The sequence below is a fragment of the Aptenodytes forsteri genome, unplaced genomic scaffold (assembly GCF_000699145.1).
Source record: "Aptenodytes forsteri isolate BGI_AS27 unplaced genomic scaffold, ASM69914v1 Scaffold83, whole genome shotgun sequence".
NCBI lineage: Eukaryota > Metazoa > Chordata > Aves > Sphenisciformes > Spheniscidae > Aptenodytes > Aptenodytes forsteri.
The window spans coordinates 3961238-3987383 of NW_008795371.1; the positions used below are offsets into that span (position 1 = coordinate 3961238).

Consider the following 26146-nt stretch of genomic DNA (forward strand, 5'->3'; position numbering starts at 1 on the left):
TGAACACAGGGATACTAACAAAGCTGAGCAAGTAAATATGCAGATCCACTCCTGGGAAGGGTCTGGCTTTGCTGCGAGAGGAAGCAAGGAGCTCTGCACACACGTGCTCCTGCGTCCCCGTGGCTTAAAGCAGATTCTGCCGTCAGACTTGTCAGAGCTCGCAATGGCGGGACCAGAGAGTCAGAACGGCACCAATTCTGGACAGTTTTTCATTTACAGTTGCAGTCCATTTTCCAAGCTGTAGGTGTCTTATTGAAAGAAAATATCGCAGGTATTTAAGCAAAACGTGTGATTACTACTTATAATGCAATTTATGTGCTTGTAGGATGTGTGATTATTACTTATAATGCAATTTATGTGCTTGTAGGAGGCCTGGCTTATTATGTGGCTAAAAATCAGGTGAAATGTCCTTCCAGCAGAGATTCCCACACTGCAATGCAAACTTCTCCAGCCTCAGTGCCCACCAGAAACCTCCGCAGTTTGGGAGCCGTTGGGCTCGGGGACTGGCCACGCTTTTGGTTTACATTAATTCCTGCTGCTCCCAGTCCAAGCGCTTGGGAACCGGCTCTGCTCAGCCCTTCCCAGAAGGATGCCCCAGCCCTGCCGCTGTGTTGTGACAGCTGAAAGTCATTGCGGAGCCAGGGCGCCTGCCTCTGCTCTGCAAACCCCGAGGCTTCAGACGCGTCGGGATTGGCCCTTCTTGAAACAGAAAGGTTTCTGGGTTGAAACAGAAAGGTTTTTCCTGGCTGCTGCAGTTCCCTGTGCTGCAGAGACCCAACCTGGTCAGGGCTGCAGGGACACAAAGGCGCAGGTGGGCATCGTGCTCTGGCTGTGAACCGGCAGCTGCGGCTGTGCTGGCTGGGGATGCTCAGGGACCGGCTCCACTCGAGGGCGCGTGAAACACTGTTTGCTGCACAGCATGCGGTACACAGAGCTCTCGCAGAAGCTCAGTGCCTTTGATTTAGGGTCTGATTCATCAGCATATTCCCAAAGGTTTATGTTTGGCCAGGCTGAAGCATTTATGAAACGGCAGCTGCCGTTACGCTCTTCCCCTCCACCGCAATCGCTTCTCCGGCATTCCCAACACTGTTGCACAGACAGTGCAATGGGTTTGGCTCATTCTCACGTGGAGGGATTATCCTGTGTCCTTGTCCTGGCTGTGGATGTGACCCTGCGCATCGACGGGTACCGCAGGAGAGGCTCACCAGGCCAGGTTAGCGCTGGAATGAATTGATTTGCAAAACCAGAGTAGGCATCAACACAACGCAGGGGCTGAAGCCTTTCGATCTGCGAGTCACCAGCGGGCTGCCAGCATTTACCCCATCGACTCAGCTCACATTTTAATGACACAAATCCCAGTTGCCTTAAATGATTTTCAGATGCAAACTGATTGCCCCTTTCTGCTGCAGCTAAGAGAGCAATTACACCCCCGCTGTTGCCAGTACCTGAACCATCTCCACTTAACTGCATTTTCAGTGAAAAATCCCTTGACATTCCCCAAGGGGAAGAGAAAATATGAAACCCTACCATTTCCTTCGGTAACTGTTTAATTTAACACACTTGTGAGCTATAGCCATTAAACCCCAACACATTTAGTGGCTATCCCTTAGGAAAACCTGGGAGCATGACAGAAGCATGGGACAGATGGTGCCGGTGAGAAGGAAAACAGGACTGAACACAGGCTCTTGAAACATAAAAATTTACACCACGTTGGAAAGGAATAAAACACAAATGGTGAAGTCATGGCTTGTGTTTTACATACAAATTACACACAGGAATTTCCCCTGTTATAGAACTGAATGTTGTTCCCGACAGCACAGGTGAAGAAGAAACGCACCCTGGGCTGTGTGACTGCATTGCACGCATGATACGGCCGATGCTGGGCTTGAGCCTTTCTCCGTTCGATGCAAGTAGGATTGCCTTCATGGTCTCCCAGTTTTTGGGCGTCCTCCATAGCTTGAAGAGTAATATGGAAAGGAATTCCTACCTAAATGCTCCTGACCCTCCTCCGGGGACCAACCTAACAGCAAATCCTCCCTAAGACAGGCAGGGATTAACATACGACAACCCCGGACTGGGTGGTAAGGGCTGTGCCAGCCACGTGCCACTCCCCATACAATATCAGATATTCTAGTTAAAAGGATCAACTAACCTTAACAGAGGTGAATCTATATAAGCAGGGAAAAAAGGTTTTTAGCTCGTAAGAACACAGAAAAACACCTTAACCAACCATTAAACTGCTACACCGTAACTGCATACAGAAATCCAGGTGTGTAAGTACTTTGCTGCTCACGAGGAAGGATGCAGCGAAGGGGATGCTGCTCACCACCGGGGCCAGAGCAGCTTTCCCTCTCCTTCACAAATACATGCAAGGGAATGCATTGTTGGACTCCAAAACCAATGTATCATTTCACTTGTGCCTTGGTGTCCCTGACCATCCCCTCTGCCCCAGAGTGATACGGGCAATGGCTTTGGCACACAAAGCCAGCAGCAGGGAGACAAGGGTATGGAGCCTTCACACACACCGTGAGCCCCGGACTCGTGGGGGTAACTAAAGCCATACTTTATTCCTCTGCCCTGTCTCCATTTCTTCAATTACGGCTATTTAGCTTCAGTGCGTAAACATTTTAATGCAAATTACTGAAATGGGTTGCCAGCTTCAAGTCCCTTAAGGAAAAAAACCTAATCCAAACGGTTGGCTGTACTGGTGGAATGCTAGATGCTCACTTCATATATATAAAAATAATAATAAAACTCAAGAGTTTTGTGCTGGCCTGCCAACACCATCAAGAGGCTGAAAATGTCAAATGATAGCACCATAAGCATTTCTGAGAGGTCTCCCCCGAATTATTGCTGCTTTCGGTTTCCCTTCCCCAAAGTGTTTTCCCGCTGGTCGCCCAGTGGCAGTGTGATCCCGACGGAGGGTCCCGGCTGCCCCGGCATCTCCCACGGGACCAGCGGGACCTGCACACCCAGCCCATGCCAGACCTTATTTTTCAGACCGATGGTTTGAGCACCGTTATAGTGTAGCACAAATAAAAGAAATCAAGCCTTCCCCGTGTTTTGAAAGAGCACCGCGCGGCTCGTGGGCGGCACCATCCGGCGCTGCCGTGGGACGAGGCAGAGCCGCAAGTCCTGGCTGTGACCCAGCTCCCTCCGCTGCCACCGTGCTGCTCCGGGAGCCACTGCGGGTCCTGGCGCTTCTCGCCCTTGGGGACGGTCCTGTCACCTCCTGGAGGCCCGCTCGTCCCCGCGGTCCCGGTCGGGCGCCACGTGGTGCCCGTGCTGGCGGCAGCTTCGGCAGCACTGGAGGTGGACCGTCGGGAGGTGGCACCTTCCCAGGACCCGCAGGGTCTGGCAGAAGCCGAAAGTCAAGCGGTCACGCTCGCAGATGAAGCCTGGAGGGGAGGTGGGAGGGCAAGGACAGTGTTATTGCCGGGTTTGCTGGTGCGGTTATCAGGCGTTTGATGCGAAAATTGGCATGCAGTTGGCAGAGACAAAGACAGACCTCACCAAATGCAGAGCCCACCTTCATCTGGGTACCAAGCAGCCTCGTTATTTCTAACTGCCAGCAGAAATAACACCTGCGCTGCTGTCTACAGTTCTGCAGCATCTTTCTAGGGTAGCAAAACCATACAGGGGAGCGGGGCTGAGCAAGGCTCACTCCCTGGGGAGGAGGGTCCGGGCTTGAGGCCTGCGGGAGGCAACAAACCTCACCACAATGATGTCTCCTCCCAGTCCCCAGACCTTCCCTACAATGCCAGCAGAAGGTGGCAGAAAGGCGGTAATTCATTTTTCTTTGCATTGTGTTTAAATTATTTCGAGAACCCGCATCATCTGGTTTGCTTCCTGCAGGTGTCTCGCAAACCTCAAAACAACATCAGCATTGCTTCGAGGACAAGCTTTGTTTTGGGAACCACTGCTCCAGCGCCAGCACCCAGTCCCGCTAGGGGGGCAGCACCTGGCCCTGCAGCGGGGGCAGCGCCGGGACCAGCTGCAGCAGTGGCAGCGGTGGCCATGGGTCGCAGCCTCACAGGCTGCGCAAACTGTTTGCAGAAACCGTTTCCTCTCTGCAAACAGTATGGAAATCACAAATCCCTCTCCGGGGCCGGGAGCAACACGTTGGGGCATTTGGTCCAGCACTCGGGTTTGCGGCAGGGGAAGATGCGAGCGCTGTCCCGAAGAGACCTTGCCCTTGGGGTGCGACAGGGCAGAACATCCCACCACCCCGAAACACCTTTGCACCTGCCACCGCATGCAAACCATAGTGCCGTGCAAACCATGGTGCCGTGCATCCCGTGGGATGGTGTGGGACATGGCAAGGAGGGGACAGCCCTCCCCTGTGGCATCAGCAGAGGCTGCAGAAATCAGCCCCAGCAGCTCCCAGCTCCATCGCCAGCCAGACCAGGCTCAAACAGGCTGCAGCTCGGCTTAGTTACAGCAGCAGGGACCCATCACCAAATATGCATTGTTTATAAGCATATATAGTTGGTTTGCTTTCATTTTTAATTTCCTCCTTTTCTACTTTATATCAAAACACGCGTGTGCCTCATTGAGCCTCCAGCATCTCACCCAGTTGTGTAAGACTTGTTTAAATTACATCAGCTCTGTCTAATTTTACCTCCTGTACAAGTGATTAAAATAAATGACAGCTCTTCTCTGAAAAAGGGCAGAGTCAATGCTCCCCAGGACAGACACACAGGGCTGGCACCCCCTGGTCCCCCTGCGCTGCCTCTCCCCGGGGCACCCTCCACCCAGGACCACGCTGAGCAGACATAGAAATGGGGCAAGAAAATGGGCTTTTTTCTTTCTCAGGACACTTTTCTGCTGGGGAAACACCAAGACCGGGCCGGGGGAGCTCTTGCTGACCATTGCCCCTCGCCATCTCCCCTCTGCAAACAAAAGGCTTTGCTCAGGGAAAGGCTGCTGCCCCAATTCCCACAGGGACGAGGCAACCCACAGCAGTTAATGCAAAGGACGCAGCAGATGCAGAACAGAGACTTTTCCCCCCATTTGGGATTTCAATCACAGCCCTCACGCCCTCCAGCCTGTCAGTAAAGAGGTCACTATACTGGTCTAAAATTAATTTTCTATTTCAGTAGAGGTATTTCCTCTCTTCCTCTCGAGCAACAGCTATTTCTGCGCGGCAATAGTGTTTCTGTGCCCTGATGAAAACATTCAACACAGAAGCTGCTGCCGGCTGGCGCTGTTCGATCCAACACCTGCCGACGGACCGGGACCAAGCGCCAGATCCTGGCCCTGCGTCACACTCCCGGGTTGGGGTTTGGTCCAACCCCCTGGGTGCTGGGGGACAATGCAGATTTTTCCTGCTGGTTGAGCGGAGCAGACAAGAAATTGCTGTAAAGCCCAGAGAGGGACAGGACAGGACGGGAGTGGTGCATGTCCCCAGACCTGCTGCGAGAGAAGCCACGCCATGCGACAGCACCAGAGCCGGTCGGGAAAAGGGAACAGTTTACTCATGCGATGCTCCATCAGGGTCTCAGGGACGGTCTCCCCTGAGAGCATCTCTGCAGTTGCGCACAGTGTCCCCTGAGCCCCCAGAGCCCTTTCGCATAGGGACATTCAAGCACATGAATACATGTATTCCCGTTTGCACGTGCTGCAGGACAGGGATGGCTCAAGCAGGGGTCCTAAAACACCTCTGGAGTGTCTGATGAGAGAGAAAAGCCTGAGGCCATGTCAGCCTGGAGAACCCCTCCTCCTGCCCCCAACGGCGGGCGATGGCAATACTGGGGTGTACCAGCTGAGCTGTGCCTTAAAACGCACTGGTGCCCAGCTCCGGCTTAGCACACTAATCTCAGCCATCTCTCCCCTCGTGCAGGATTCATTAATCATTTACTCTTTACCGGGGCATGACCGCTGGATAACCCCCACCTGCCCAACACGTGCTTCCCGTGGGATTTATAAACTCAGGGTGTTTTGAGTTGCTGGTTTTGGAAGCAATATTGAATAGGAGAAATGGAGAACACAACGAGGGCTCCCGGCAGGCACGGACAGGGACTGGTGTGCTCCAGGGGGTTAATTACTCACTGCAGTGCATGGAACAAGTGTAACAGCAGTAAAAACTCCACGGCGTTTAGAAGAACTCAGTTAAAAATACTGCATGGATGGATGGGAACGTCATCGGCGTTTCGGAGGGTCAGCGCTGCAGTCCCAGGGCAGTGCTCCTGGGGGATGCCGTGCTGAGGCAGACCCCTGCCGAGTGCCTCGGTATTTTTAGCCCGCTGCCGCTGTGCCTTGCTGGGCTCGTTTCTGTTCACAAGCCTTCTGCTTATCGCAATGGTCTTCCTAGAAAGCTATTTATGGATCGCAACCAAGTTGCCTCCTGCCTTCCCTTGAAAGAGCTGTAACGGCTACGCTTCTGGAACCTCTCACTGGAAAGTAGCTTTCCAGGACCAGAGGTGATGGTTTAGCTCTTTTCTGATCCCTTTCCAACGGGTCAGCACCCTGGGTGCTGGCACAGAAATTCCTGGACCTGCAGTACTCACAGCCATACGCAGGCATAAATAAGCCCATCGGTCTCCTGCCAGGAGTTATTTCTCTTTGTACATCATGTTATCTGCAAAGGTATGAGTCTACTGCGGAATAAAATCTGGGATGGGCTTAGTGGAGGGTGGAGAAGAGCCACCACCCTTGGCTGGAGGCATTGCTGCAACTACTCTGCTGACCTTACATGAGACCCCACAGCAGGACTCCGGGTTTCCAAAGCATTTTAATAAACTGAAGTCAATGGGAGTTGTTGAGCACGCATCATTTTTCCAGATCAGGCCGTGCTTTGGTCTGATGTAGCGTCTCAGCATGGATGTGTGCAGGGTCAACCTCAGGTCTGAAAATCTTGGCTGAGCTTGTGATTTCTCCCTGGAATTTGGTCTTGGGCAAGGGAAGCTGTAATAAGCACTTAATTTGTCAGCTCTTCAGAGAGGGTCCCTACAGAATTGACCCAATTTTCATTTAATCCTTTTACTGTTATTTTTTTCTATTAACAATTTTTTTTATATAATCCTAACACTTCATTTGAACATATGCTCCAGTGTTCAAGTCTATGCCAAATTTTAGTCTAAAGAAATAGCTTAAAGCAGGGCTTTTAAAATCCAGGCTAAGTCAGCACATTAGAAACTGAAAACCCCCAGTTTTTTTGGTTGTTTTTTTAAGTTGGCGTGGAAGTCGCTTTAAATTTCATTTAAGCTTCTGCCATACAGACCTAAGCATTTACTTTTATGCTCGGGAAAAATAAACTTCCTGGAACAGGTTTTGTAAAAACAAGGAAAGGTTGAGCTTAGAGCTGAGCTAGCAAAACCAGAGAATTAAGCTGCTGACCTCTGGCCTTCGGGATGCTCTCAGAGCCAGTGCCGAATTTAACAAGTATTAACCCAGGCTCCTGCTCCGGGGCCCACGGTGCCCTCCCCTGGGAATGAGCACTGGCAAAGGCAGCACGTTTCATTGCAGGCAGCACTAGAGCCGCGGCTGCTGGTCAGCATGCATGCGATGTGTGCGCTGCTGCCAGGTTTACCTGCACAGGCAGGCACCAACACGGCTGCAGCTTGGAAAACTGGGAGAAAAGCACTAAAACCCACCAGTTTTCAGGTCTCAGCCTGCTGCTCCTGGCACATCTCGCTCAGCACCAGCACCGTCACGGAGCTCCGATCGACACCCCCTGAGCATCCAGCCTGGGAATTACAGACCAGAGGGAGGAAAATGCCAGTGCTCTCTAAGAGCTTCAGAGGGATTATCCATTTTTTAGAGTATCTGGATCCCACAGAGAGGAATTCTGATTTCCAAAGAGCTGTGGCAGAGCCAGGACTCTCCCTGTGCTTTGTGTTGTCTTCCCCTTCCTTCTCATGAGTGCAGGGAGGGGGAGAAAAAGCCAACTCTGCTGAAATGAGTCGCTGAACGTGACCCCTGCCTTCCTCTCCAAAATCCAAAACCGCTTTAAACACACCATGTCCAGAGCTTCCCATAGCCAACCCTGCAAGGAGCAATCAGGCTTGAGCAGACAGCCGTGTCACATCTATGGAGTCTTTGCTTGTTTTGCCTTTCTTTAACATGAAGATTAGGCAGGGTAACAGTGCTTGGCAGCAGCACTGAGCCCTCCTCTATTTCAAGACTGAGGGAAAGCGAATCCGGGCAGGACCCCCAGCACATGACTGCAGTGGTTGAGCGCAGTTATTCCTCCAGCCACGGGTAAAGCACCGTTTCTTCATTTTTGTCCTTGCTTTCCCCATTTTTAGCACTTCAAGGCCAAGGCCAATATCCTCTCTGCTGAAGGTCTTTCTTCTGCATGGAAAAGTATGCCTTTGACGTATTCTGGAGAGTTTTCAAAAAAGTTAAGTAAGGGTTAATATTTTGTTGTTGGATTAAGCTTTGCCTCCTCCCTGCCAGGCTGTTATCGAGGAGTTGGCAAGAGGCTCCTGGCAGAGGAGCCCAGGCTGCAGCTGCCAGGTTCCCTTGGGTGCCCGCACAGGGTGCCCCGTGCCTGCACGCCTGCACCCACGGCAGACAAGAAGCAGATTCCTGTACCCTCCTAATTGCTTGCACTGGACACTGAGGTCCATTGCAATTTACGCTTTCTAAAACTTAAATCTACTTAGCAGTTGCCAAGAAGGAGGGAGGAGAAGCATCTCCCACCACCGGAGGAGAAGCATCTCCCACCGCTGCTAGTCAAACCAAGGTCATTTACATAAAAAGCATGCAGCACTGCAATAAGAAAATCCTACTGTTCTCATCAGGGCGAGGAAACGTGCCTTTCCTGCTCCATCTGCCTGATGGTTATTACGGTTTTTTCTCCCATTGCCCAGGTTTTCATGGGAGCCGCCGTGCAGATGCGGCGTGGGTGGGCCGGGGTGGATCGGCGTCTGGGCGCGTTACAGGGGACCTGCACAGCACCGTTACTGCTCGGACCTGGCATTTGCATCAACCTGCTCAGTAGGAAGGGCTGATATGGGGACGTCTGAACAGCCTCTGCCAGCCCGTGTCATTGAGAGCCTGTTTCTCCATAAGGTTAAAATGTGTAACATTCATTGCGCCTCCATTTAATAAAAACGGGGAATCCTTTCCCAAGCACCCATCGTCCATTGACAGCTGTTGTTAATTAGCAGTAAATAAAGGGCACTTAATGACTCGCTCAGCAGCACCTCCCTGTCTTGCCACTTGGATACAGACTTACATGCTCAAATGACAGAGAAAATTGGAATTTGCTGCAATTATTTCTAGTATGTATCCCTTGTGGACAAATTCAGCTACATGCAGCACCATGAATAATTTCATTTCCCTACTCAAAGAAAGAAGGAATATAATATTTAATTGCCAATTAATCTTAACGCAACCAGACCCTGGATAATGAGCCCGGAGCACCGCAAACAGCAGCAGAAGAGGGCACCGAGCATCTGGGATTTGCCCCAGCACGTCCCTGGTGCAGGGGGGGGCTTTGCCCCTCGGTTCCCCCCGAGGCATCGCCCCTCTCACAGCCCCACCAAACATGATCCCCTGTGCTGGCTGCTCCTGGGACACAAGGCTGAACTCCATCCTGCTCCATCCCTTCCCGCTGGCTGGAAACCTTTGTCCCGTTCCCAGAGAAACTGTATCCACAGCCAGCTTATACATATTTGATCTTGGGCCAGCTGAACGCTTTACCTTAATTCCTTTCCCTCGCTGGTATTTAAAGCCTGAGACACTTGTGGGGAACAGTCCTGTTTGCTAAAGTGCCTTGGCCAGAGCGAAGAACCAGACCCATCACCTGCTTGACACCTGCTTGGTGTGAATTTGGGGAACTTGCAGACCCACCCAGTATTGGATCCAGGGAAACAGGCATGAGGAAAATCATTAATTTTATGACATTTACCACGATGAGCATTCCATGGGCTGCGTGAGTTTGGTCCTGAACAGGGGTGTTCCACCCATCACTGATGAGGTTTGGCCAAAAGCCATCGTGCAGTCACAGCCACTACATGCAGCAGCGGGACTTTTGCTCGGTTCACCCATTAGCATCCTCCTCCGATAGAAAGCAATTGCTGCTTTTGTGTTTTAAGACTGTTTGACCTGCTAGATAAACTGGCGCCAGTTTCTCCGAGCTCTCACGTGGGACCTGCTGCTCAGCTCCTTTCCAAGATGGCCATAAACCAAAGTGTAATACTTAAACACAGAAATAAACATGCTGTGAGGGTTTTTTTCCAGCTTTCTGAGTTACAAGAAATGATCCGGTAACAGGAGTGGCTGATGTGGGTATGAGAGCACTGCTTGGGCTCAGAGCTAGGCATGGGTGGAAATCAGAGGGCAACAGGCTTTCCTGAGCCAGAGGCTGCTCTTATCTCCCTGGCAGCCCTGCCTGAGGTTCCAGCAAATCTGTTCCCGCTCCTATCGCCCAGGCTGTGCTGTCAGGAGGAGAGCGATGTCCCCCTCGTGCCCCCAGATGCCAGCCAGGAGCTGCAGGGCTTTCCCGGCTGCCACTAGTGTGGCCGAGAGCAATGGCTGTCAGCCCCCACGCAGATTTTCCTGCACTGGAGTCGCGTTTGTTTGAGTTCCTCGTCTCAGCATGGAGTAAGACAAACGTCCCCAGCCTTGCTGGGGCATCGCACAGAGGCATCTGGGTGCCCGACAGGCTCCAATGCTCCCTGGGAGCCATCTAAGGACATGGCCAATCTTATCTTCTCCGCTCACAGCTGGATGCAGCTGTAAAACGACAGGCACATTTAAAAATAACCTCCGTGTAATCAATTAATTTATAACCTGGCGACAGAACAGGATTCTGGTTCTAATTAATTCTGACCTCCTTTAATTGAAGAGAGCTGATTGCCAATGAGATGTTTGTTTATGTTTGATCTGTTCCATCTCTGTTAAAAATTCATCTGATAATGGTTTTAACATTTAAATTCTACTGGGGTTATTCACATTTTTGTGCCCAGTGAGAACACGATTGCTCACAAAGACAAATACGTGATTTTGCTGGTATCGGTGCACTTCATGTTAGAGGAGATAGAGGCTCCTTGTGCTTCTAACATAAACACATGAATCACTCCAGCCTGCATTAATCTTGTGCAGTAAAGATCCTTTAAAACACAGGAAAGGGCTGGAGCTTACATTCATGCCTTTTCTGGGAGCCTCTGCCTGTGGATTTACACATCTGTGATTTCCTGCCATGTGAAAGTTTTGTTCCTCTTCATGGTTTGGCAGGAAATGTTTGTATTTCCAAGAGGCGTTTCCTGCCCTGGGCTACAGCCAGAGCATTTATGTCATTTTGAATCCAGGATTTTAACATTTATTTGTGTGCTTCCTACACATCTAAGCAGTTATTCTGGTACAACCTTGGCTACACCGCGCAGCTCCACGGCTCTCATCACCAAGCCCAGCATGGAAATTTTCCCTTGACAAAAATAGCCGGAACTGCACATCATTTCTTGAACAAGCCTGACTAATTATTTCCTAAATGTTGAACTGCCCGACAGACTTGCAAATGCAGGAGGGTTGCACAGCCTCCGAAAAGGAGCGGTTTAATGGCTAAAAGCATCCCGACGGCCAGCAGTCACAGTCTCCAAATCCCAGTTAACCAAAGCCAACGCTGCTGCCCTCTCCAGAACAGGTGTTAGAAGGAACATGGCTGGATACAGGACAAATATAAATAGCTGAAAGGATGAGAATGGGTGTCCCAGGCAGCAAAAGGGAACCTGCACGGAGATGCGGAGCAGCTGTGGGGCTGGCTCCTGCACCCTAGGCACTGGCTGCCTGCTGCCCTCCTGCCTGCACCGCTCCACCTCTCAGCCCTCTCTTTGTTCAGTAATCTCCTGAGGGTCTAATGTTTCTTTCTGGGCAGTCAAAAAGCTTTCTTTTTTTGCACAGGCACATTAAAAAGATAAGGTTGATTAATGATTAACATGCTAATATCAATGACATCTAATCCTCTCGTATTGCTTTTCCTTTTAAGTGCTGTTAACCCTTGCAGCCCACAGATTTCTGGCTTATAGGGAACTGCCTGGTGCCATGGGACATATCTCTCCGAGTGAAGGTGAGAGGAGAAGCCAACTGAGTACCTGCTGCACGGCTGAGCACTGCAGCTGCAGGCAGAGCAGGTAAATGAAGCTGGCAGACAGTCTGCATGGCTCAGGTTAAAATGGGACTGACTCGCTGGAGCATCTGCTCAGACATACCCAGAGATGCTGGAGACTGCTCTTTTATCTGACTTTCTCATGGTGAGCCCAGGCTTGTTTCAAAAGTTTTGTGTTCTGGGACTTTGTCACTAAACAGCTTTCTGGTGGTCAGAGAGCTTAATTGCTTGATATTTCCTTCCAGCTCCCTTTTTCTGAATTACACATTGCTCCTGAACCAGGTCCCCTCGCCCTGCACCACCCCCCAGCGTGGTCACTCAGGCAGGCGCCAGCGGTCCCTTTGCTCGGTGACGCTGCTGCATCCGACAAGCACATCCCAGCTCACATTCGTGCCAGTAAAAAACCACACTCGATTCCTTGAGAGCTGAATGCTCTGGACATTTATAGATGGTTATAACATTCCCACTTAATTATTGATTAGCCAAGCTAGCCTTACACAATTCATGTATAAAACACCCCCTCCATCTTCCCACGGATACATTGCTTTTTAGCAGGCTGACTGGTTTTTCCCTCCTCCCCCATCACTCCCCTTGCTGCAGTCGGCACCAGCTCCCCATTTGGCAGCAACCGCAAGCACCATGCGCCCACCGCCCTTCCTCATGCCCAGACCCCCCCCTCGCCCCTGGCACCCAGCCTGTCCCACCCTGGGTGCTGCTGCGCCGGCGCCGGCTGCATGGCCCTTCATGGGGTCCCTTCCCAGGAGCAGGATGGCGTCGCGCCGCCGGCCAGCTGGGAGAGCGCGGGGCACGACCTGCCCCGGAAAAACTAATTGAGTGTAGCTCGTCTTTCAGCACGGCCAGTTATTGCTGGCGCCCTCCTCCAGACTATCCGGGGGGACCAATAAGTGAAAGGTGGGGAGAAGAAAAATAAAGAATGAGTCTAAACTTGGCTAGAAAAAACATCTACAGCTACTGCACCCAGAAATGGGCTGTGTTCTTACACGGCCTTTACTTCGTTTCATGGCACGGCTTCGAAGAGACCAAGCAGACCACCCAGCCGGTGCACAGCATGCCCACCCAATGCCCACTAACACGGTGCCATTTAAACCTCCCTAGCACACAGCACGCCAAGTGACACCGTGCTGTACCTCGTCATGTTGCTGCATGACCCACAATGAGCATAAAAACTCTGCACACCCGAGTTTCTAACCGGGTGTTGCTGTATCAGCCCTCACTGGTGCTGTATGGTAGAAAAGTGTCTCCAGCCACAGCAGAGGACAGTGATGGAGAACGATGCATTGCTCCTCCATAAAACTGATGACAGAGGAGCCACTCACTCTCCAGGTACTATTCCTTAACTGAGAGCTGGGTGGTTTTCACACCGATCTCCACAATTATCACCATGTCCTCAAAACACAGCATTTATCCCAAACAGCTCACGCAGGCTCTTGGGGAGCATAACCACACTGAAGAGAAAACATTCAGCTTTCAGGACGGGCAGGACGGTCGCTTACCCGATCCAGAGCTCTCGCAGTCCTGCAGGTTGCACTTCTGCGTGCTCTCAGGCCAGGGCTCATGGTCGCAGAGGCTGCTGTCTTCCTCGGCCAGCCCCGTCTTGGTGTTGATGCACTTGACCTGGCGCTGCTGGATGCCCCCGCCGCAGGGAGCCGTGCACTGTGGGAGCAGGACAGCCCCATCAGCTCCCTGCACCCTGCAGAGCCACCCCCCAACGCCGCCCTGTGCCGGCAGCACCAGATCCCAGAAGATTTTTATTGCAGTAGCCCCCAGTTTGGTTTTGAGGGTTGGGTTTCTCCCCCCATTCCTTGCATTACGTGCAAGAGCCCCGTCGAGAGGAGCGGCGTGCTCCTGCCTGTGCCCGCTCACCTCTCCCCAGGAGCCCACCACCCAGGTGGTGCAGGGGTGCGTGTTGCAGGGCCGGGTGGCATTGGGCCGTAGCGCCTCCTCGCAGCGGCCCAGCTCTGGGCATGTCACCAGCCGCTCCTGCTCCCCGCCACCACACGACTCCGAGCACTGCCGAGACACAAGCCGTCAAAAGGGGAAGCCAGTGGCGCAAGAGAAAAGCAGACATGCTCCATGCATTGGTGTCTTAAGGAAATACACTGCAAACCCACCCTACAACTACATAAGCACCCACAAAACCTGCTTCCCAGGTGGAGTCCCCGCTTTGCAGCTACTGCTGCTATTAGCGGGTGGTTTCCTTCTTGGTGCTCAAAACTGGCTGGGAGGTTCCCAGAGGCAGGAGGATCCAGCAGACCCGCTGCAAGTATCTGCTTAAATTTTGCAAGCGTGTGAACAGGCAGGCTGCACCCACTGCCTCCCTGCTGGCAGCGATCGGGGGGCCCCAGCAAAGCGTCTGCATGGCCGCAGGCAGCTCAGCCCCCCCCGGCTGCACACTTGCCCAGCAGCAGCTACTGAGTATTTGCTCTGGGCAAGCAAATGCCAAGTGCCGGCCGAACATGCTTCCAGGGAGAGAGAGGAAAGATAACTGCGGGTGTGAAACATGGGGTTTTCCCCCCATTCCTTGCATTACATGCAAGAGCCCCGTCGAGAGGAGTGGCGCGCTCCCGCCTGTGCCCGCTCACCTCTCCCCAGGAGCCATGGGCTGCGTGTGCCCAGCCAGGAGAGAAGCCCCGCTGCAACGCCTGGGGGTCGAGTGCTACCCCCCCGTGCACCCCGCTCAGCGCCCTCCCCAGCAGCCCTTACCTCTCTCCAGGAGGACGTGTACCAGTCCAGGCACGGTGTGCTCTGGCAGGGGAGCTGCGCGGGCGGTTTGTAGAGGACAGCCTGGCAGTGGAAGGGCCGTAGGAGCCTCTGGTCTCTGGTGTCGACACAATGCACGTCCCGAACCTTCATCCCCCCACCACAGCTCCTGGAGCACTGGGAAACGACACGAGCATCACGCCAGGGAAGGGCGGCAGGGGCTGGTGCAGGGGGAATCCCTCTGGCAAAGGGAGGTGACCCCAGAGGTACACTCTGCTTTGTGTTGGACTGAGCTGATACTCAACCTCCTTTCACCTCTTTCTCTAGTCCAAGCTAGAGAAAAGTCCGTGCAGCTCTGAATCTGTCACTAACTTCCTTCTGAAAGCAATCGGCTTCCAGTTGCAACTGCAACAAAGTCTTTCCTTACAACTGATGATGTCCCATCTGCACAGCCAAGAAATGGCGCCCACCCAGAGCAAGGAGGGTTGCTCCCCACCATGGAACATACTGGATTCACCCCACCCCACTGCAAACACACCTTGGTAGTGTAGATTGGCAAGAATGTTTTCCAGAAACTTTCAAACCTCTCTTCGTTTAGCTTTTGCAAATTCCTGGCTTTTTAACCAGCCCAAGAGCAGGAAAAATGAAAAGATTATTGTGGGATGAAGTAATTTGAACTCTGTGGCAAGTGCAAATCTTTACCCTCTGCCTTTGTGAGCCATGGGGCAAGAGCATGCCCTGAGAGCAGGTAATGCTCTAGCCATAGGGCAGGCACCACCTGCCTTCATTTTTCTGTGGATTTTTCGGGACCCTCCCTACCAGCTGCACGTCTGTTTACCTTACTCCAGTTCCCCATGCGCCACGACGAACACGGTCTCAGGGAACACCTCCGAGCAGGGACGGGTTTGTTTGCAGCGGCGCAGCTGTCGTCGCTGCCGGTGCTGCAGCGCACGGTCCTCCAGATCGCGCCCACGCCGCAGGTGGCTGAGCACTGCAACACACAAGGCAGACTGATGCTCCTCTCCAACCCGGCCAGCTCCAGCGATGCTGTCCCTTGATGCCCCTGATGCCCCTAATGCCCCTGATGCTCCGTGGCTGGCTCTGGCTGAGGATGGAGCCCAGTGGCCTGGCAGAAAGGTCTCTGGGGACTCAGCTCATCGCCCCCTCCGTGGGCATCGGGAGGGGTGCCAATAAAATGGGGGTGTGCTCAGGCAGGGCTGCGGGATGATGCGGAGAGAGGAGCTTTCCTGGAGGCTGTGCCTGGCACTGCCTGGCAGGGGACCCAGCCCCATGGAGAACTCCCCATAGCGAGAGGCTCCTCTCGAACCAGTCGCACATCAGGCAGCCCTCGGTTTGGGGGAAGAAGGAGGAAAACCCTCCTCCATAACCCATTTCAGTCATTTCTGGTCTGGCTGGGACTGTCCTTTCTCTCCCTGTTCAGCTTTTGGCTTCCAGGAGGATTCTCACACTGCAACCCCGGACTCCAGCAGCGATGGCCATCGCCCTGTGTTAGCGTCCCGGCCATGGCTGCCCGCAGCTCGGTGGGAAACAGGGCAGCACCAGGGATCTCTGAGGCTGGGCATGTCTTTAGCTTTTTTGTTGTTGTTAGGTCTCTCTTAATTAGCACTAATGGCTTCAACTGTTTGACCGCTGTCTCATAAAGCTCTGTTTCATGCCCTTCTTCCACAAGCACTGCCTGTCCCCTGCTCTTTCAGTGTTAAAAGCTCCAGCAAAGGTTCCTCTCCACCTGAAAGGCAGTGCCTCCACCTCCTCTTTTGGATCCACCCCTCGCTGTCCAGACTGATCTGATTTATTTTGTAGCAGCCTTTCCATCTTAAAAGCCTTTGCAGGGCTTTCAAAACACACCCGTGTGCCTCTGTGTCACGGTGCTGCCACCGTCCCATCCCTGTGGCAGAGCTCCCTCCAAGGCCCCGGCTCCACGGGCAGCGCTTGAGTGATGTTCAATGCCCTTTCACAAAGCCCACATGTGGAACTGTATTTTGCTGATATTAAGTATTGTCCTGACCGTTACTGGGTCCTTTGTGCAGCCTTCTTAAAAGACTCCCCCAACGCTCAGTCTCCGGTGCACCATGACACCGAAGGCTTGTTATTTTTGTGCTTTCTGATAAAAGCCCGTTACCGTGAATTGCAGCAGCCATTTGTCTGTCACTGCAAATGCTATGCAGAGAGCAGCCCCGGGACAGCTAGGCAGTAAGAGGATAGCTGATAATTGCTGATAATTGCTGATAATCCCCCATTCACTTCATTCAGCACAGCCCCTTCCCTTTGGTAATTTGCAGCCTTGATGCGCCTTGTACTTGACATTCAGAGTTCTGTCATTTCGTGGCATATTTTAAGATACTCTCTCCTATAAAATGGCAGCAGCTTGCTCCTGTGCCGGGGGGCCTCACTGGGTGCTCAGTCCCGGCGTGGGGGCTCTGTGCTTGCCTGCTCCTCCAGAGTGGGCAGGGATTCGGGTGAGAAGCATGTTTCCCTGCCCGCCGTGTACTGCCACTGCTGCCCAAGCACCCACTGCCCAGAACCCTCCCTGCAGAGCAGGGGAATGCCGTACACGGGGGAACCAGCCCTCCTGGAGCCGGGAGGTGTGCTAAGGCAGCAAACGGGCTGCTTAGAAATGTGCCGGGCCGGGCTGAGCCGAGCATTGCAGAGCACAAGGAGCTGCTGCCGTGGCTGGTGCCCAAGGGAGCGGGACAGGACGGAGTGGCAGTTGGAGCATATGTGAGCCATGCACATTTTTTTGCATGCAAAGAGCCATGCCCCAGAGACCAGCCAGGAGAGGGACAGGTCTCTCACCTCCGTACTAGCCACATCATGCTTTTAATGGGACTCAACACATACCTCGCTCCAGTTCCCAACCTCCCAGCTGGGCATCACAGTGGCTGCCATGGTGGTTGATGGCAGAAGCAAAGCCTCCTCCTTCTCCATGTCTTCCTTCTCCCAGAGCGGCGGGGGGGTGGGCTGGGATAACTCGTGCTCCCCATCACTGAAAGTAAATGTCCCCGGGGTTGCCCACAGCAAGCGCTCCCCCGGCGTGGTGCTGCTGAGCGGGGCCCCGTGGGAGGTCTGCTGTGCACGGGGTGATGCTGTCTCCGGGTGGTGGGACACCCCCGCGGTCCACCACACTGGGGGGGATTTGGAGGGCGATGCTCCTGCCGGGTGCACGGGAGGGCTGTGAGCTGGGACTGTGGGCACAGCTGGTGCCAGGGCATCTTGCTGGGTGAGGCCGCTGGAGGTGAGCTGGGTGGCTGGCCCAGGCATGGCGGGGGACAAGGACACTGCTGCTGGAAAAGCTGTAGTGGCCACCAAGGGGGCCAAGGGCAGGGACACGGGGGTGCGGAGCTCTGGCTGGTGCCCTGCCTGCCCCACGGGGCCCCTGTCAGCACCAATGGGATAGGGACTTGCAGTGGGATGGGTGCTGCCAGCACTCCTTCCCATCTCCCCCCCCGGTCCCTGTGCGGTGGGGAAGGAAAGATCTGCCCTTTCTGTCCCATGGGCTTGCTTGTCGGCCACTGGCACTGAGTGCGTGGCCGCCGTCCCCTCCGGCATTTCTGCCCACCCTTCCTGCTCCTTGGTCTTGGGGGCAGCATCGTTAGCATTACTGGTGATGACAAAACCCATTTCCCTTGAGTCTTCACGGCCTCTCCCTGCAGAGCCGGACACGTCGTGCTCCTCAGTGCCAGCGTTACTCAGCCTCTCTGTGCTTGTATGCCCCTCACCGCTGCTCCCCGGCTCTCCCAGACTGTCAGACGCATCAGCTGCGCCAGCACTGCCCCTGCCAGCGGGCAGCGGCGGGGAGGGATCAGCTGGGTAAGGAGCCCAGGGAGCAAGGCTGCTGGCTGGAGCATCCTGCCCAGGACTGGTCCTTGTCGGCACGGCTCCTGGGCGTTCATCCAGGGGTGGGTGGTTGTGGCTGTTTGCAGAGTCGTGACTCGTGGTGCTCTGTGTGGGCAGCTGGTCCTCAGAGTGGGGCACAAGTGTTGCGTTCTCCGGCTCAGCTGAGAGGTGAGGGATGGTGTGGTTGGGAGTGGTTGTCCCCACATCCTCAGGGACCATGCTTTTGCAGAGTCGTGACTCGTGGTGCTCTGTGTGGGCAGCTGGTCCTCAGAGTGGGGCACAAGTGTTGCGTTCTCCGGCTCAGCTGAGAGGTGAGGGATGGTGTGGTTGGGAGTGGTTGTCCCCACATCCTCAGGGACCATGCTCAGGAGGTCATTCATGGCTAAACCCCCAGGCTTCGTCTCTCCTTCACCGTGCACAGGAGCAGAAGTGTTTGCTTCACTGGTCACCAGATGGTCCTCACTTGCTCCTTCTCCTAGCTTGATGGTGTGCAGGACATCAGTGGGTATCTCATGGGACCCCTCCACATCGTTGGTGCTCAGTTCTGGCTTATGCCCCTCGCCTTTGGTCTCTTTCTCCGTGAAGGGATAGTAAGACAGATCCTCATGGAAGTTGATAAAATTATAATCGTAGTAAAAATCATCAACAAAGACATTTCCCTTTCTGGCTGAGAAGTCCTCCTCAGTGATGATATTGACATCACTGGACTCCGGAATATTTGGAATTAAGGGGTTAAATTTAGCAATTTGGTTGCTGGGGATGTAATGTATTTCATTAAATATCTCTCTGCTGGATGACCCACTGCCAGACCAGTCCATGTTGGCGTTGTCTAATTTCTCCTGGCACTGCAGCACGGAGCAAATAGTTGCCGAGCTGGGTCTTTCTGCAGGGTCACAAGCAGCTCCAGTGCTGTTGCTGCAGTAAACAGGACGCCTCTGTGTCCCGTTTCCACAAGTCGTGGAGCACTGGGAAAGGAAAAGAGACACAAATGTCAGGGACGGGAGCGTGGGCGACACAGGGTGCAGCAGGAGGAGCGGGGAAGGGGCCGGCAGCAGTGCTGCGGCAGTGGCTGTGCCCCTCACCGGTGTGCCCCTCCAAGCTACCAAAGTGGGCACTCAACCGTCCCATGCGCCGTGATGCTTTGGGCGTAGGGAGAAGGGGCTCCATGCCGCTCTGCTGTGCTCCCACCACCCACCTGGGTCCCGAGACATCTGTGCCAGTCCCAGCTGGGGCATGGGGTGCCCTATATTAGAGGTCAGAGTAGGGGGTACCGGTCACACTGGTAAGCAGTGTTATTACTGGCCCAGTCTACCTCCGGGGCTGTCTCCCCATTAAAGACCATCCCAGTGCAGGGTTGGTATTGCAGGGTACTTTGCTTGGGGTGATCCTTGACCTGCACTCCAGCCAGAAACAATTTTCCCAGGAGATGGACATTGTGAAGGGCATTGGGTAAGATGATCTAATAGCTCTCTTCTATGACCTATCGCCATGAATTACATCTCTTCTTCTAGAAGAGAATTTTTTGAAGCAGGGGATAATAACATGGGTGTTGTCCTAGTAGGGAAAAAGCAAGGGTCAATAAGGAGCTTTGTTGAGGACACCCCCTCCTCCACCATAATGGTCTCTTTGAGATTGTTCAGTATAAAAGAAACCCACAAGCTGGAAAGAAGGACAGCAAAATTTTCTGCTGGATAAGTAAATCATAGCGTTACTAACATCACATGTGGGCTGCACAAGCCACAGGCCGCTGCAGTTTGTGGTGACAGACACACAGGGCGTTAGTCACATACATCAAAGTGTGTTATACACACTTGTTATACAACCCAGCCAAGGAGAACAAATGGTCAACAAGGCAAACAAACCCAATAGAGGGGGATTTCTGCTGAAAATGCTATTTTGAATAAATGAATAAATGCTATTTTGAATAAAATGAAAACCCTGCTATTTAGATGAAAACAGATGGCCTGAGGCAAGGGTTTGATGCACAGCCACTAGCACATGGAAATTAAGAGGTTAAGGTGAACAGGCAGAGCTGCTGGGCTGGCCAGGAGATGTGCTCCCCAAACAGTATATACTCCTGTATTTTGAGCCTTTCTTGTCTTTGCTCAGTTCTCACAAGGGCCAGGTGCCTGTTCGGGACCAGCCCCGCTCCCCATGCCAGTCCTGGTGGGCTCCCAGGTGGATGCCCACCCTGTGGGACGTCTTCTCACAGGCAGGGGCTGTCCGAAGGGGATGCTGACCCAGCAGCTGGGGCCAGCCTCCCCAGCTCCGTGTCTCCCAGGCAATGCCAGGTAGGAGCAGAAGCGACCCTGAGGACTGTGCCCAGCTGGAGGGACAGTTCATAACACCACGTGGCCACTGCCAGGCATTTCCACCAGCTACACTACGTTGCTGAAATAAAACATTACCGCACATTAACATCTGCAGGAGGGGTGCAAGCAAGCTGCTTCACCCTACTGGGATGGCCAAATCAGGGAAAACAGACGTCAACTCCTGCAGCATGCACCTTAAGCTAAAATTTCTCAGCAAACGCCTCCAGCTCTATCCAGGAGATAAATTCCAAGTATCGAAGCTCTTGCAGGGGGAAGGAGGGGGCTTGTTTGCCAAGGCTTGGTTATCAGGAAAGCCTCCGGGACACAAGATAAGAAATGATGGCTATTAGGAGCCTCATGGAGGAACACCCATAGCTTGCAGGAGAGTTCAGCATCAAGCACACGACTGCAGGAAGCATCACAGCAGGCTGCATGGTGGGACGTGCTCTGTCCAGCAGCAGACAGATGCTCCTGTATGCAGACCCTCATGTATTAATAGACAACAAATAATGCCTCTGAGTGCACCGATAACTTCTTTGGGAAGTCCATAGAGCTGGATATACATTGCTTTAGGGTCCTTCTGAAGGCACTAAGTCCCAGTGTTTAAGCACTTTGTTGGGCTACCCAAACCACAAATAACCCCTTTGGCTTCGCAGGCTGCCCGGGTGCTGCCTGTGCCAGACAGGCGTACGTGCTGCCCTGCCGGAGGGTTTGCAAATACAAAAAAAGCAACCACCCCCTATTATTATCGCTGGACAGAAGGACCACATTTCTGGGAAGCTTCCAAGCCCCGCAAATTTCTCTACTTACTGGTGGTAGTGGAAATGGAGAAGAAGGAGAGCTCTCACTTTAAGTGAAAGGACAGAAAAATTACAGATATCTCAAAATCTCAAGCACATTTTTCCTGAGCTCACAGATCCATCGATGTCAACACCACAGAGGACGACTGTGACAGCTTGGGCTGGCTCTGTGCACAGCACAGACCTGCAGGCAATTCATGATTTTCCCTTTAAACTATTGCAGCCTTCTTTCTCAGCCCTGCAATTGTGGCTTTTGTGGGCCCCTAGAAAAATATTTCTAAATAGCTCTCATTTAGCCTTCAAATTTTCTGTTCGCATTTTTATTCTGTTTGTTTCTTAGCAACAAGCTCAGTTCCCAGGCTCTCTCATTTCTCTCCCGATACTTGTCTTCACACTGAACACTTTCTAAAACCGCTGCTTAAATTAGGAGTTACAATTTTCTGGTTAAAACCCTCAACCTGCAGTTAAGCTGATCCACAGAAATACAAAAATAAATAAAGGCTACAGAGGGTGTCCACACACCATGGCATTTTATACATGGGGGTTTTTTTGATCTCTCCCACTCTTTTTAAAAAAATTGTTGAAAAATTTGTGATGCCCCACCCCGTTCCCTGGGAGCATTGCTGAGGTGGTCTCTGCCCACCCCTGCAGCAGAGACGGGGCAGCTTTGCCCCAGCGCCAGGTCACACTGCTGGGGAGCAGATGCCCACTGGCCAGCACACACATGCACAGTGCATCCCGACCCCGGCTTGCCCCTAACACCCTGGTTCAGCAGGCAAGAATTATCTTTAAGGCTTCTGCCATCTTCCCAAAAGGGGAAGGCTTGTGGTGCTGGAAAATACATTAAAGGGTTGAAAACCTCTTGTTTCTGCCCTCCTTGCAATCAAGCATGGAGCATCCTTCAGAGAGGGTGGGGCAGAGTCAAACAGCTCCTTCCTCACTCTGAGACCTCCCTGTGCCACTAAATTCCCATCAGTGTGAGCTGGTGTTACAATGTGAGCCACAGAAACACATCCATGAATTTTCCCTGTAAGCAGGAGCACACCCATCACTCTCAGGTAGGCTGAGGATGTCCGAGGGCACTTTGTCCCCAGCTCCCCCAGCTTTGCAAGACACTGGGACCTCCCCGATGCTCTTTCTCACCTCGGACCAGTTCCCCACGGCCCACTGGGAGGGACAGGGGACCTCCCGGTGACAGGGCGCAGTGGTGTCTGGCTTGGAGAGGTGCTGGCAGTCTGCTTGCTGCAAGGCCCTCTGCTCGTCCAGCCCCACGCTCTGGATGCAGAGCACCGTCCTCTTCATCAGCCCTGACCGGCCGCAGGTGGCCGAGCATTTCTGCCATTCGCCGACCCACCACCTGGGGAAACGTGGAAGGGAAAATGTCTCAGCCGGAGCGAGCGGCCACGAGCCGGGCTCTGTCCCGTGCCCCACCATGCTGAGTGCTGCAGGGTGGTGGGTTTTAGCCACCACCAACTGAGAGGTGTTTGGGGCCAGGAGATGTACAGCGGATGCACGTGGGCTTCAGCAGCCTGTAACGATCAGCGGGGCCTGGGGTCACGGGGGAATTAGGATCCCAGCTGAGGCTTGTGTTTCAGCCCAAGGTCAGGGTGCCCAGATTGAGGGTCAGGGATGGATTAGTCCCCATGTTGTGCCGGGGATGGTTATTTGCACAGAGGCAGAGAACAGGTCCCAGCTCTGCCAGGATGGTGCCTTCCCGTGCAGCTTGTGGTCTGTGGGCAAGCAACGCACTGCGGCACTCGGGCAACCACAGGGATTTGATCCCAAGGACCAATGCAGGGTCTGGGACCCATTCTCAAGTATGGAGGAGAGGAGAGGTGCAAAACCAGGGGTGCAAATAGCTGCACGTGTCCTGGTGCAATCTGGGCACAGCAGCGACCGATGCCCCCCCAAATCTAGTCACCCCCTTAGGGCAGTTTGGACATTAAAGCTTTGCTGAGAAGGAGCAAGGTGAAATCCAGCGGACCTGGCCGGGCAGGGCTCCTCGCTGCATGTCCTCTGCTGGTCATCGGGGCGGGTGAGTGCGTCGCAGTACCGCTCCTCCACGATGCCGGCCAGCTTCTCCACGCAGTGCACGATCTGCCGCTGCACCCCTGCGGACACAGGCAAGGGCCTGGCTCGAGACAAAAATCGAACCGAACCACCGAGCATCCTCTGCCAGCAGGCGAGAGGAGGCCCTAAGGTAAGCTTGAGCCACCAAAAACAAGGGAAAGAAAATGAAACCATCACTGAAACTGGAAGTGGAGAGCCCACTTCTGCTGAGGTACTGATGCCCTCACGGAGTCCAATGGCACCAGTGCTCCCAGTGTACCCAGGTGGGAAAAGCAGAGCTGGACACCTGGTCTCAATCTGACACGTGTGTGATGAGACCTATGGAACTTAACTGGGCTGGAAAATGACCCTGGATATGCAGCTGCAAAGCAGGGACACCTGGGACTGGATGGATGCAAGGATGGATGGATGGACGGATGGATGGATGGAAGTAAGCAACACCGGTCCAGCTAGGACACGGGCTCCTGGGCATTACAAGCAGCAGACTGCAGCCAAAGCCCCTCCCTGGGGCTGGCGGGACACAGTGTCTGTCTGTCCAGCACAAGGCAAACCTTGGCTCCTGCCCTAAGACCGAGTCCAGGGCTGTTCATGCAGAAAGCTAAAAACAGATCACAGAAAGAGTTGGCAAATCTTGTTCTCCCTTAGAAAAAAGCTGCCGGATTATACCTGTTCTTTCAGGGCTTAGGGATGTCAGGCGATACCTAAGAAATGGCAAGAGTTTCCACAGAAGGCAAAGTGAGGACAACTGTGTCCAGAACCATTGGCAGACCCCAAACTCAGAGAGACAGCTTGCTTCAACCTCGCAAATTCCACGGGATGTCTCCGCTTGCCCTCCTGGTGCTTTGTCTCTGTGCCAAGTGGTTCACAGGGACAAGACAGGTTAAAAGCAGGAACATCTCCACCCTTCTGCTGGCTCCCACTCTCCAATTTCTGCAAGGACGCCAGCTTCGTCCTGGTGGCCTCCGGCTGCATCCTTTGGTCACAGGCAATGCAAGGGGCATTGCTGGGCGAGCTGCTGAGCAGAAATCTCTGGAGTAAAACCTTTACTATCCTACAGCTCTTATAGTCAGCGGTGAGATGAAAGAGATGCAGAAAAATGCCCTTCTACAAGCTGCCTAATGGGATTTAATAGCGATGCAGCCGGTGGAGGCTCTGCAGAAAACACCCTGCTGCCAGAGGGACCTCTTGGCCAGGGGGAAAAGCCTTTCCCCACCTCTCCCCTTGAGAAAAGCCTCTGCAGCTGTGGTGCAGGATGCACCATGAGTTTGGGCTGCCAAAGCCACACGGAGGAGCACATGCAGGGCAGGACAGTGAATGGTGGAGATGCTGCAGCCCGCGGGGTGAGCACTGTCCTGGCACCACCACCCAGAGCCACATCCAGCCATCAAAGCACATGCGTGCATGTATACACGCCCACACTGAGGCTTTCGGGGAGGCTGTGTCCAAAGGAGAGCCAACTGACAGCAGCACAGTTCTTTTTTGGCAGCCTTCTGCCCCAGCCACAGCTCATGGATAAATCACCCGCCAAAGCCTCCTGTCCCCGGTCTGCAGCGCTCATGGGACGACATTTTTCAGGATGACCTCACCCTCAACACGCTGCCTCGCTGCCTGCTTTTGTCCTCCTTTTTGTAACACACACTTGACCTGTGACTTGGGAGAGCTGTAAATAATAACCACTGCAATCAGCTGAGATTGATACAACCCTGCTGAAGCTGCTGAGTTGTGCTCTGGCTCAAGCGCTCGGGAGCTTACGGGGCTGGCGGGGCTGGGGTCCTGGGGCTGGCCCCCACAGAAGAGGCTCAGCCTGAGCTCTCCCAAATCCATGTCTCAGCTCACACCGCCATCCAGCCCAGGGAGAGGGGCTCAGCCCTCCTCCAGCTGCTCACCTGTGGCCAGACAGGGTGAGCATCCTCACCCGACTCCTGCCTGATTTGCTCCTGTATTTCCCTTCTGTTCTGGAAGCCAAGCACACAAACCTTGCAAAGGAAAGCTGGTTTTAAACAAAAGCAAGTGCCCTCAGCTTCCATCCTCCTCGACTCCCCACACTGCAGGGCCCGTGCAAACCCACAGCGAAGAGCTCTCAGTGTAAATACATGTAAAAAGCCCTGCCACCTCCTGCTGCACCACAACCCTCCTGCTCCAAGCAGGAATCCACACCTATCTCCCAGGAACAGGCACGAAACATCTCCTGGCACTCTGTGCTACCTAGAAAGTATGAGTGTCCTTCAGTTCCCTTTTTTTCAGTGGCAGCTGCTCTCGAGGAAGCACTCGCTGGTCCCAGCCTCCCCCCTTGCAGCGTGCCCAGACTGTCCCCCTCCATCGACCGCCCCAAA

At 53.6% G+C, this 26146-nt stretch overlaps 1 protein-coding gene across 1 annotated transcript in view; it reads right to left on the reverse strand.

Moving 5' to 3' along the window:
- Positions 1-3225: 3225 nt before the first annotated feature.
- The window catches only part of ADAMTS7 (ADAM metallopeptidase with thrombospondin type 1 motif 7), a 54298-nt gene continuing 31377 nt past the window's right edge, over positions 3226-26146 (reverse strand). Inside the window, exons 18-26 of the mRNA XM_019472369.1 lie at positions 23728-23854; positions 22887-23100; positions 18979-19596; positions 17636-18838; positions 15615-15767; positions 14780-14953; positions 13940-14086; positions 13570-13729; positions 3226-3398 (exon numbers count right to left, since the gene is read on the reverse strand). Coding sequence (XP_019327914.1) covers positions 3226-3398; positions 13570-13729; positions 13940-14086; positions 14780-14953; positions 15615-15767; positions 17636-18838; positions 18979-19596; positions 22887-23100; positions 23728-23854 — 2969 coding nt within the window. The remainder of the gene's footprint in view (positions 3399-13569; positions 13730-13939; positions 14087-14779; positions 14954-15614; positions 15768-17635; positions 18839-18978; positions 19597-22886; positions 23101-23727; positions 23855-26146) is intronic.